General features: G+C 35.3%; 1 protein-coding gene and 1 non-coding gene across 2 annotated transcripts in view; both read left to right on the top strand.

Moving 5' to 3' along the window:
* Nucleotides 1-59, top strand: part of LOC122283482 — a 107-nt gene extending 48 nt beyond the window's left edge. The window contains exon 1 of the small nucleolar RNA XR_006230885.1: nt 1-59. This exon is cut by the window's left edge and continues 48 nt beyond it. This is a non-coding gene — a small nucleolar RNA (small nucleolar RNA R71).
* Nucleotides 60-11,988: 11,929 nt separating this feature from the next.
* On the top strand, nt 11,989-13,305 carry LOC122280393 (ethylene-responsive transcription factor 2-like). The gene has a single exon (XM_043091279.1). It carries the CDS (start codon nt 12,196-12,198, stop codon nt 13,090-13,092), a length of 897 nt encoding a protein of 298 aa, XP_042947213.1. The 5' UTR covers nt 11,989-12,195; the 3' UTR covers nt 13,093-13,305.
* Nucleotides 13,306-13,783: the final 478 nt, after the last annotated feature.

The following is a 13,783-nucleotide window of genomic DNA, read 5'->3' on the forward strand; positions in this document are numbered from 1 at the left end:
GCTTCATAGAGTGACTCAAAATCATTTTGCTTGAATTGGCCAATCTCACTCCTGAGTTGGGCTGTTTTGGCAGGAGGAAAGAATTTAGCAAGAAACCTCTCAGCCATGTCCTGCCAACTAACGATGCTTCCCGGTTGTAGAGATTGTAGCCAACCTCTAGCCTTGTCCCTCAAAGAGAAGGGAAACAATCTCAGTCTAATGGTGTCTTCAGTAACACCATTGATCTTCACAGTGTCACAAATCTCCAAGAACATTGCCAAGTGAACATTGGGATCATCAAGTGGTGATCCACTGAATTGGGCCTGCTGCACCATGCTAATCAAAGCTGGTTTGAGCTCAAAGTTGTTGGCATTGATTGGCTGGCGCATTATGCTCGAGTAATTTCCATTCACAACTGGCCGTACATAGTCCTTCAAGGTGCGTGGTAGTACCTCACGATCTTCTTCAGCCATGGCTAGTATCTTATTTTTTCTTAGTGATCTAAGAGTTCTTTCAATCTCCGGATCAACAGGAATAATATCACGAGATCTAGCACGGCGCATCCAACGTCAAAAACACACCTGTAGAACAAATTAAAACAAAATTCTAAATTAAAACCAAGATTACTTTGTATCGATATTGACAAAAAGAATAAGAATAAACCAATCCCCGGCAACGGCGCCAAAAACTTGACCGGTGCAAAACTGCAAGTGCACAGTATCGTAGTTTTATAGTAAAGTAATAAGTAGAGTATCGTCCTCAGGGATTGGTACCTTACTCTTGCCAAATACCAAAATTTTACTAATCTCAATTCTATCTAGAGGAATCGCTAAGGTTTTTGTAGTAGCAAATAAAACTAGATCAACTCAAGAGAAATAAGCAAAGAAAGTAAAACTGATGTTTGAAGATCAAATTCAATAGGGAAGAAAACTTCTAGGAAATCGATTTCACCATAATTCTTCACTATGCTTTTCTCATCCAGCTAATTTAACTTAAACCTCTTTTGTCTATTAGCAAATCTCTAATTCATCCAAAAGCCTCTTTCGATAGTCAATTGGAAGTGATTCTAGTTTATCAATTCACACAAGAGTATGCAAATTCAATAATCAAGAACGCAATAAGACCAACGATTTAATCACTACATAGGTTCATACAAGTCTTTCGATCTCTATACTTACCTATGCTGAAATATCCAAGATCTACCCTATGATTCCCTCTTTCGATAGCAAATCACAAGATTAATAATCATCTAATCAGTGGCCAGTTAATTAGAAGCATTAAACTCAGAATAAATCAGATAAACAAAGAGAGAATTGCATTAAATTAGCATGGACAAACAAGCATGGTTCGGAATTAGGTTACATCGTTTTCCTAGAAAGAAGAAAATTTAGCTCATACTAGAATTGGAATTCAACATAAACGAATTCACCATAATTGTTCTGAGAAGATGGGAAGAAGAAAATAAACACTGAAAAATCCTCTTTGCAGCCTCAACTGGTCGTCAAAAGCTCAAGAGAACGATTCAACGCCTTTCTCCCGTCCGTGCTCGTGTATGAATCCAACGTACGTGCAATAAATTGGAATTTCGTCTCCAAAACAAATGATTTGAATCCCTCTAGTTATGTTTTTCTCTCCCAAAGAGTATTCTCCAGTCAAAAAACCGCGGCTCTAGAGTGAAGAATGGCCTTTTATATGGTCCCACGGCGGAAAACCTAAAATCTGTCAAAATACGATGTTCGCTCGAGCGGGGTGTCGAGCGCGCGTCGAGCGTTCGACTCTGCCTGATTTCGCTCGAGCGGCCAATGTCTCCGCTCGAGCGATCTTCGTTTTTCAGCAACCCGCTCGAGCTCCCTGTCGAGCGGCAGTCGAGCGTTTGAATCTGCCTGAATTCGCTCGAGCGGCCAAAAGCCTCCGCTCGAGCGAACTTGTAAAATCTGCAATATGAAATTTTGCAAGCCATCAATGAGACACCATGAAAATTTGTAAAATACACATATTATAGTGGATTTGCCCTCCAAACATCCTATGGGCGTACCCCCTATGCCGAGCTACTCAAATTTGTGTGTCTCTAACTATATTTACATTTCCAATCCTTTTTTTTTTCTATTTACTATTATAGATATACATATAATGAGCACCGTATTAACACCCCAAATCGCCACCATGGGCTTCAAACCGCTTCGTTGAGGCTTGAACCGTCACTCTACTCATGAATGACTATTTCTCCTATTACAACTTGTTGTACAATTTTTTGCATCAACAAGGAGCTTAGAGATGAAGAACAGTTAGTAAACGGGAGAAAATCACACAAGGGAGATGGAAAAAAAAAAAATCCAACCTATGAGTTCGTTTGAGTTTGCTCATGTCTAGCTTAGTTTAGTTAGATCTCAAATGAGTTATTTGCTTAACACTCACACAAGGCTTGATCGAACAAGAATTGCAATGCCAGTTTGCTAGACACGCAATATGCACTTAGTTGCACAAAATTGAATTGCCTAATGTTGATTTATTTTTCTGTAGCTCCTAGTTTTAATTAATTAGCAGAGTTTAAATTCTATTTTGTTTATAAGAAGTACTTAACAGTATTACGATTTCTTTTGGACGAGGAGATTAGTATATTAACATTTATGAAAGAGTTCATGTGTGATTTCAATGTAACAAAATACATTTTTAAAGACATTCACTGCGATTGCACGTTGGATCCTTATATGTATGTCGCATCTGTTTTGTGACGAAGATGAAAATGTAACGGATAGGTCAGAGGTGATAAAATTATAACTGCATTTTACGTGGTAAGATGAAAATAATATGTGAAAATTACTCTTAAAAAACTTTGATCAAAACAACAAAAATGCCCATAGGTTCATTTTGTTTTTATTTTCTATCTGACGTCAAGACGAATTAATCATATCTTTGAAGCTACTAATTATATATATATATATCGGTTATCATAAGAGTCATATGTTTGAAATCAAACGTTTGATGCCGCAAAAAGTTTTGGTAATGCAGATTCTTGTTCGTGTTTACGATACTATATTCAATCTGAAATGCAAATCCGAAGTGTTAACCATGTAGGAAATGAATTAAAAGTTGCTTTTCTTTTAAGTATAAAGAATTAACAAGTTGGTTAGCGTAGAAAATTAGCTCAAATGATCTGCAGCATCCTATTCAAACAAACACGTGGGGAATTGGGCCTTATCTTGGATTTGCATTCTTTAATGTCGTTTTGTAAAGACGAGACTCGACTCAAACATTGCGGTGCTGCTCAGGTGCGGGTAGTTGGCACGTGGCGGCAAGATCCGGTTTGCTTTTCTAATAATGGAAAGGAAGAATAGTCTACGGTCCAAGTCAAACATGACCAAGATGGTCATCGGTCAAAGTTTATGACGTGTCATCATATTCCTCGTAGGATGTGCCATGTGATCAAACCAAGGAAAAGAAAATAGAGAGACCAACCACGGCAATAGAGTTGCAATTTCAATTCTGTTCAATAGAAAATGGTTTCGGCTTAAAAGGAAACTCTGTTCTTGAATAAATATCATATATATCTATATATATTTTTAATGGAGATTAATATCAAGTCTTACGTGAAGATGCATCCTTCTTTTCTCTCTTTTCCTCCTTTTAATATTAAACATGACTATTTGAAGTCAGAGTCTACGATTACATACATTTCTTGTTTTGTTTTGATCATTTTGTCTGATCGGCCAAAGCACTCGGATTTCTTTCAGTTCATTGAACATGTGGCGGTTTAGTTTAAATTAGAGTAAATGACTGACTTTTGTGGTTATTTTGTTGACAATTAAGCAATCGGTTTATATGAAATTCATGACTTTTGTGGTTGTGCTGCGAGTCGATTTTCTTTCTTTTAAAAAAGAAAATAATTAAATAAATGTTTTAAAAATTATTTATTATATTATTTTTCATAAATCAACTTAAAAGGTTTTCACATCCAAACATAATTTTGTAATCCGCCTCACCACTTTTTTAAAACATCATCAAGCAATCATTTTCAATAGTATTTAGAAGTTTTTATACTCTTCACAAATCATCGGATTAAAAAAAAGTATGTGATCAAGTGCACTTGTACTTCACATATCATGTGAATTTTCTTTCTTATTGTCCTTTCTTAGAAGGAAAAACTAGAAACACAACGTAAGCAAAGCAACGAGAAAAATGTAATGGTAAGACAAAGACAAGACAAGATCGGACATTCATTTAATTTGGGAGTGCGTTTGTTACGTTGCAAGATTATTTTGCCTTTCAATTGTATTGAGAGACAGGTGACAAGAGTCGGATCGTCCAAGAGGAGCCACTCTCGTCACAAGAGGTGACTTAAGGGGACTGCGACTGTGACGGACAGAGAGTGACCCACCTTCCTTGAAGGCACCTAAATGGAAAGAATAAAAAACAAAAACGGAAAGAGTGCGCGAAATGCGTGTCTGTGTGTGCGTGGGCCATACCCACACACAGATCTTAATGGGGCATTGACTTTCTGGGACGCTTATCCAAAAGTAAATATATGCACTTATATGTCTACAAGCAATGTATTCGTGGCTGCTTGGAAAACATGTCCTTTTCGTTTTCCTCGCCTCGCCAACCCCTTTCTCCCATTATTATAATTTCTTTTCGTTTTTAAAATTTATAAAGAACTTAAAAAGTAATTATTTTTACTAATTTTTCAAAAAAAAGGTTATTAATTTCTTGGATTTAAATCCATTTAAAATCAAAAGAAATTCAGATAAATAAATAAAATGGTAATATATATATAAGGGTCAGTCAATTAAGTTATACTCAATCCCATTCACCTAAAGTGCACGCTCCAGAATTATGGCGATAATAATTGTTATGTAAGGAGTACTTTTATGTATTACGTTAGATGTTACTTCTCTTAGCACTTTAGTGATTAATTATTTATGAATGAATAATTAATAGACTAAATTAATTAATTATTTAGTCTATTGGAGTCCTCTTTTTCTTTTGATAAACTTCTTATTTCATTCAAAGTTCAAGAACGTGATACAACTTACAACTTATAGAAACAATTTCCAAACAGGTTCCGAAATCTTAATACAAATACAGATAATCATTACAGATCAGCATCTAAAATCACCATATTTGCAATAAGGGTGGGTCTATGCCCACAGCTGCCCAGCTCTCGCTGGAGCCATCATTAGTTCTAATTAATTTTTTTTATATGTATTTTTTAAAATTTTTAAATATTTTTTTAAAAAATAAAAAAAATCACAATATTATTAAAAAATAATTTCTTAATAACTAAGTAAAAAGAAAAATTAAAAAATAAAATAAAAAACTCTAGTAATAATACCAAACAGTAAATTTGAGTGGTGAAATTAGAATTTTTCTTGCAATAAAGTTAGGATAGGAGCGCCACCATTTAGTTGTATCTGCAATCCATTTTGCATGTTGAACTAATGAATGTGCTGATTCATTACTTTGTGGGGGACAATCTCATAATTCTAAAATGGTAGTAGGAGACGCTGAATTTCCATAATAAAAGGCCCATGATTACTTAACTTAGGTTTCGGAGACTTTATTGATGAGTTTTGTTACATATAAATAAAGTCGCGTATTAATTTGTATACAAATACTAATTCTTTTATATTTAAAATTTAAATTAGCACTATTTTTAATAAAATTTATTTTTTAACTAATCACATTAAATTAATGCACATATTAATATATACTTATATTTATAACTAGATTTTTCTTAACTTTAATAACAAGCAAAGAATCATCTTCCAATAGTAAACTAGAATAGCCCAACTGTAAAATCATTTGCAAACCTCTCAAAGCAGCTAAAGTTTTTATGTCAGCCACATTAAAGACCCACGTTTCCCTCTTACTTAAAACCAACAAAACAATACCCTTTTCATATCTTAGAACTGCCCCAACACCAACAGAGTCAAGCTTCCGAAATAAGGACTTTTTCCCCCCTTTTTTAATCCTCACAACAGCCTGAGAATAGTTAATAAAATTAAAACTTCCCACATACTCCATACAATTATCAATAACTTCTTGTGGTGAACATGTTGTATTCTCAAATAAGCAAAGATTTCTATATTTTTAAACTCCCCAAGCAATAATAAGAAAAGATGTGACTTCCATTAAATTCCTTAACATCATCAAACCGAGTAGCAACATGTAACAACTGAAAAATATTACTTGACCAAGAACCCCAGATCTGATTAATAGTGGAGCACAACCACCACAAAGAATGAATTTGATCTTCTTGCTGGAAATGACAATGGGCGCACAAACCATCATATATAACACCCCTCTTCAATTAATATATTTAGAGCTGTTCATCCGGGTTTCAACCCTGGAACCCGGGCCAGATTACAACCCTGGAACCCGGGCCGGATTAAGCAGGGTGAGACCCGGTCCGAAACTCGGATGTATCCAAGTTTTTTAAAACCTGGATTCCGGGTTCCGGGTTAAAATCGGATTTTTTTTTTTTAAATCCAGTTATAAACTGGGAGCTATGAAAATGCCTTAAAAATGAAAAATTGGGAAGATAAATCCTACTTCCCATCACCTGTAGAACATACAAAACTAAATGTTAAGCTTTACACTTCTTGTACATGCAGACGATTAAAGTGGTAAATTTTAAACCCCCCTTCCCAGAAAAAGAAAAAAAAAAGAAAAAAGAAAAAAAAATGCATTTAAAACTATCAGCTGTTAGCTCAAATCAAGCCAAAAACCTGTGCTTACTCCTTACAAGCATAAACTCCCAAAAAAAGAAAAAAAAAAAAAAAAGGGACAGCCTATTAGCTCGAATCAATGCCACCACTAGCCCACAAAATCGCTGCTGTTGGAGCCAAAACCTTCAGAGGTTCGTAGCTCATTGCAGAGAGAACTCCTGAGATCTTCCATTGCTCAACCTACTAATTTCAATGAACAGATTTTCAATTGCAGAAGGGGGGCCAGAAGATTTGGCAATGAATGTCAACCAAATCTAAATTATTAAGAAAATATTATGATATCATTCTGGAAATGATCTCAACAAAAGAAGGCAAGCACTTAATTCCATATACATGCAAAAGCCATGGACTGTGTACGTACAGCATTACAGAAGCATCTACTTACATATATTGGCACGAGGATGACGACGAGGCACGATGATGAAGACGACGGCTAGGTTTTTGGAGAGAATCAGAGAGGGACGATGGCTATGGTTTCGGGGAGACTCAGAGAGGGTTCGGCGCGGGATAGGTAGGGGACGGCTTCCAAAGTCACGGCTAGGGTTTTTTTTTTCAGTTTATATACACCCGGGTATAACCGGGTTCCGTATTATAACCCGGGTATCATACCCAGGTCCAGACCGGGTAGAGCGGTTATATAAATGCGGGTTTCAGCCCGGGTCAAATCTGGGCCGAAACTCATAACCGGGAACTATCCGGGTTCCGGTCCGAGCCGGATTTTATCCAGCCCGGATGAACAGTCCTAAATATATTTTTGTTGGAAGACTATTGTTACTAAATCTTCAGGAAAAATTCCCGACTTTGTTAGGCAAAGACAAATTCTACAGCTTCCTCCAATATTCAGACTTCCTTATTGACCCTAAACTTTCAGCCTGTCATTGCTTTGAAACAACTCCAAAACAAAATGATACCCTGATTTAACAGTGTACTAACCATTTTTAGTAATACGGTATACCCCAGACAAGCTTATCAACAGTTTAGGAGTGCAAAAGAATTTGAATAATCTTTTCAGCCACAAAAAGGGGAAAAACATGTTTAGACCCGTTTGGATAGTGAAAGTGTTTCATCTCATCTTATCATATCATTAGATTTTTCTAAATTTTCACACAAAATATAAGAAACAATTCAACTTTTTTAATTTTTAAAATAATAATAATAATATCAAAAAATAATATTCTAATAATATTTTATTCAATTTTAAACTTTTATCTCAACTCACTATTAATACGGCACCTTAATCAATTCTTCATTTGAAGATCAATAGGAAAGATTAAATGGCATATTTACAATAGCTTCTAAAGGGAATTATCGAGAAGGTCGAGATCCAAGAGAATCAAACCATGTTGATACCTATTGATCTTTCCAAACATTATACTATGGCCATTCCCAATTTGCCAGCGACATCTCTTGATGAAAACATATCTTGTTACACAAATGCTCCTCCACACATAGGAATGATTACACCCAATAGTTGATTGTAAAATAGAAGTCTAGGAGAAATACTTGATTTTAAAAATCTTATACAACATCGAATCAGAGTTGGTAAACAATTTTCACCCTTGTTTAGTAAGCAACGAAATATTAAACATTTCTAAATTATGGGACCCTAACCCTCCATGCATTTTAGATGTACACATCTTAGGCCAACTTACCCAACTTACACATTTTAGAGTTTATCTTTCCAACCTTGACATTTATTCCAAACACAAGACTTCAAATCCTAAAAAATTATAGATTTGGAACGCCCAACAAAAGATGGCAAGTAAGGGTGAAAACCGAAGTATTCGGCATGGTTTTTGGGCAAACCAATCTTGACCGACGCCGTTGAAGAGGTAGAAGCCACCGACCGTAATCTGTCGATGAGGATGAGGAAAAATGGGCGTATCGACTCCGGTAGTTCTCTATCTGCTCTTGGCAAATTTTCGGTTACCCTAGTGGCTTAGTTCGCTTGAGAGAGTAGAAAGACAGTGTTGCAGAGAGAGAGAGAGAAAGAGAAAGAGAGAGAGTTGTTGCAATGGATGCGAGGAACGGAGGAAGAAGAAGTTGGAGGTTGAAGATAGTCTCATCTTGAAATGATGCCGGTTGGTTTAAAATCAAACGGTGTCGTTTCAATTAAATATTTTTTTCATACATCTTATACAAAACGACGCCGTTTAGTTTAATACCAAATGCCATCATTTCAATTATCTGTTGCATACTATACGTGGAAAATGACGCTTAAGTGAAACGGCGTCATTTTGAGTATGTATATTTTAAAAAAAGGTTTTATTAGTTCGGTCGGTTCAACGGTTGGTACTAGGATCAAACTGCTGCCGAACCGAAGTTGGTCAGTTTTGAATAAATTCCAACGTGCGCCATCCGGTTCACCACTAGTTCTAGCTGTTCCTGACGCGGCCCATCGGTTCTTGTCGGCGGCAACCGATTTTTCAATTTTCTGTATACCCCGAATGGCAAGGCCAAATAACGATCATGTGCTTGAATAAAATGTACATTCCAAATATCCTTGATAGCCTCATCGATATCAACATTTCTACTAATTAATAACTCTATGCTTTCCAGATTTAGTTGTTATTCGAATGCTATTTCATAAATTTGTAGAAAGCTCTTAAGAACAAAATTTTTAGCAAGAGTAACTTGACAAAACAATAAACTATCATCAGCAAAAAGCAAGTGACTAAGTGTTGGCACTCCATTATACACTCCTACCCCCTTAATCATCTTTACATTTTCAGCATTTTGATTAAGTACGGATAAACTTGAGATTTAGTCCAAACACGAGACTTCAAATCCTAAAAAAATTATAGATTTGGAACGCCAAACAAAAGATGGCAAGGCCAAATAATGATCATATGCTCGAATGAAATGTACATTCCAAATATCCTTGTTAGCCTCATCTATATCAACATTTCTACTAATTAATAACTCTATGCTTTCCATATTTAGTTGTTGCTCCAATGCTTTTTCACAAATCTGTAGCAAGTTCTTAAGAGCAGAATTTCCAGTAAGAGTAACTTGACAAAATAACAAACTATCATCAGCAAAAAGCAAATAACTAAGTGTTGGCGCTTCATTATATACTCTTATCCCCTTAATCATCCTTATATTTTCAGCATTTTGAATAAGTACGGATAAACTTTCATCATACAAAATAAACAAATAGGGTCACAATGAATCCACATGTCTCAATCACCGTAGGGGTAGAAAGGATGATGAAGGTGTACCATTAATTAAAATATTGTAGGAAACTAAAAAGATACACAACAAAATCAGCGCTACATATTTTGGATCGAAACCCAATTTAATCAACACCTTTTCAAGAAAATTTCACTCTATCCTATTGTAAGCCTTTCTCATATCTAATTTAATAGACATATCCACACGTCTGCTTGTCATTCTTCTTATAAAATAGACAACTTCATAAACAAGAAAAATATTATCTTTAATAAGCTCCCCCTAGAAAAAGTACTTTGACTAGAAGAAATAACTTGTGGTAAAATAATTTTCAAACTATTTATAATCATCTTAGCAATTATTTTATATACAACATCGCATAAACTGATAGGTCAAAATTGTTGTCTTTTCATAGGCTGAATTTTTTTTTGGGATAAGAACAATAAAAGTTTCCTTCCCCTTTTTATATATTATATATCTCAATGGAATCATAACACTCAAAACTTTATGTGCATAAGCTAATCTCTATTCTCGAATAATTAAATATAAATCTGCGTCTATAGACAAACTAGAGAGAAAAACTAAAAACGAGGTATAAAACAAACTAATGAGTTCCGCATGACATTTGTAGTGAATGGGGGGTACCTTTAAGTAATGGATTCACATTCATTAATTCAGTCCTCATATTCTCAACAGGCACTTTATGTCTCGTAATGTACTCTCAGTCTCACACGTCCATATACTTTTTGTTGTTGCCATTTGCTATGCCTATAATCTTGAATAACGTCTAAACCGCACTAATCTTAACGCAAAACATAATGACAAGTACAACTATGAAATCTACAATAATGCTTTCACCTTTCTATAAAAGGATATAAGGGATGATTTGTAGAGGAAAATATACAATTCTTCGAACGAAGATTCTTTTAAATTCTTTTAAGTAAGAGAGAAATAAAAACATCAAGTGAATCCTGTAATATTTATCATTGTCTGTATAAATATTATAAATAATATTAATTGAGTAATAAATATCATAAAACCCTACTTAATATATCTATCTCTCTTACTTGAATGGCTCGTTTGGTTATGCAGTTCAGATGAGATGTTTTGTTAAAAGTTGAATAAAATATTATTATAATATAATTTTTAAATATTATTTTTGTTTTAAGATTTGAAAAATTGAATTATTTATTATATTTTATATAATAGCTTGAAAAAATTATAGTGATTATATAAGATGAGATGAGATAAGATAGTTATACCAAACCACTCAATTTGGAACAATTTGAATGGATATTTATCCCTAGTTTTGATTACTAGTCATTAATTAGGAGATACAACCTTTAATTAGTAGTTGTCTTTATCTGCACATAGGGTTTTTGATCTTTACATTCTTATATATATATATATATATATATAGAATTTTGTCATGTACAAGTAAATTCGTGTAGTAATCTGTATATTAATATTGATTCATTTATATTTAAAATTTAAATTAATATTATTTTTAATAAAATTTACTTTTAGATCAATCACATTAAATTAATGTATATATTAATACGCAATTATACTTGTAAGTAAATTTTTCATATATATATATATATTGGTAAGGGTTTTCAAACTTATATTTTCTATTTAAAGAATCAAGTTATATATTATTAGACTCTTGACTTTTTGTCTTTACCTATTACCATGTCACCTTATATAAAATAAAAACAAATTTCACAATTAATTACGGAACAAATTGAAAGGTGATTGCTTCAACCTTACCTCGTAAATTCTTGATCATTGGAGTAGATTGGGCATATTTATTTATTTCAAACATGATTTATTTTTATTTTATTAAATTACTATTGAATAATAATCCAAGAAATAAACTGAAAGAATAAAAAGAAAAAGAAGAATCCGAGCAGAGACAGATGAGGCGAAGAGCAATATTTTTTGCTGCGGTAAGGCCAATGACGTCTTTGGGTTTGGCAGTGGATATTCTAAATAATCCCACGAACAGCAGTTGAATCACGTGTTCAATATCTTTTTCATTTCCCCACTTGCTCTACTCTGAAGCTTCATAGAAACAACATCCCACCCACATTCTTTTTAATATTTTGAAGGATCTTCCAAATATCCCCCACTCTTCTTGCCAAGTGCATGAACCTCTTTTCTTAATTATGCGTATATATATCATACCTTCCCCGTCTTAATTCCTCAAGAGTTACAGCACCACCCTAGAAAAATATAAATCCTACATCTAATCTCTAAATCCGAAAACGCACTCCACCGGATTTCCCCATTCGAAGAGTTCAACGGATTTGGATACGAAATGATGTACGGAAAAGGTGCTACCGAGTCTGATTTAGCCATTCTCGACTCGATTACCCGTCATTTGCTCGGTGAAACAGAGACTCGATTCTCTGGAAATACCCCGATGTTCTGTCGGAGCTCCAGTTTCGGTAGCTTGTATCCTTGCCTCTCAGATAACTGGGGCGATTTACCCTTGAAGGAGAACGATTCTGAGGACATGGTATTGTATGGAGTTCTCCGTGATGCCATGAATGTTGGGTGGGTGCCATCACTTGCTCCGGAATCATCCGACGGCTCTTGCGATTTTGGCTTTCCAGCCAAGGTTATAAAATCCGAGCCCCAAATTTTCACTCCCGTAAAATCCGAGCCCGAAATTTTCACTGCCGTAAAATCCGAGCCTGAATGTTTCCCCGTCCCGGTGGTGAACAGGTTGCCGGAAAGCTCGGCTGTCCAGGTGTCAGTTCCACCGCAGAAGGAGGCAGCGCCGTTGGTGGTACCGGCGAAGGGAAAGCATTACAGGGGTGTGAGGCAACGGCCTTGGGGGAAGTTCGCCGCCGAGATTCGGGACCCGGCGAAGAACGGCGCACGGGTTTGGCTCGGAACGTTCGAGACGGCGGAGGACGCCGCGCTGGCATATGACCGAGCCGCGTACCGGATGCGAGGGTCCAGAGCCTTGCTCAACTTCCCTCTTCGGATCAACTCAGGCGAGCCCGAGCCGGTGAGGATAACGTCGAAGCGATCGTCGCCGGAGCCTTCTTCCTCGTTGTCTTCTGTGGAGAGTGTGTCGCAGAAGCGGCAGAAGAAGCCTAACGGGTCGGTGGATCGGGCTAAACCGGGACTGACTCTGGCGGAGGGATTACAAGTTGGGCATCAAGTGGCATCGTGTGCAGGTGGCGACCAAATACTGGTTAGTTAAAGCTTACGGACAGTGGAAGATGCACTTCGGAATTATTGAGGCTCCTTGTAATTATTACATCTGTGAGATAAAATTCTTAGGATACCCAATCACAAGCATTTTGGGCGTTACCATTATTTTTTGGATGTGTTATCTCAAAAATCTTGGATGCGTTTCGGGAAAATTTGAAAATATCAAAAAAGAAATCTATAACGTGTAAGGGATGTTGAAACAGTTGAATGAGTTTGTGGATACAAGATTGCTTTTATTATTTTAGGGCAGAAGGATAGCATCTGAGTAGTTTTTCACGTGTCGTTGCACGTTTTTCTTTTGGGCGTTAAGATTTACTACTTTCGCACGTGCTTTTTTATTTGCATTTTGCACCAATATTTTTTTCATAAAAAAATATTTTATTGTTATTTTTTTACCATCTTTTAATGTGATATCAAAATAAATAATAAATAAATAAACAATTTCTCAAATATTAGATAAAATAACGCTAAAGTCACCGACAAATTCTCCAGTTAGAGTTATTTATTTGTTTCTATTTTTAATTTAATGATTAAGTAAGATTTCTAAATAATATTGTGATTTTTTTTCTTTTTAAAAAAAATGTTTAAAGAGATTAAAAAAATATATGAAAAAAAAAAGAACTTACTGGTGAGCAGTATAGGACCCCTTCTCGGTGACCCTAGCACTGCTTATTAAATAT

Source organism: Carya illinoinensis, chromosome 11 (genome assembly GCF_018687715.1).
Source record: "Carya illinoinensis cultivar Pawnee chromosome 11, C.illinoinensisPawnee_v1, whole genome shotgun sequence".
NCBI classification, from domain to species: domain Eukaryota; kingdom Viridiplantae; phylum Streptophyta; class Magnoliopsida; order Fagales; family Juglandaceae; genus Carya; species Carya illinoinensis.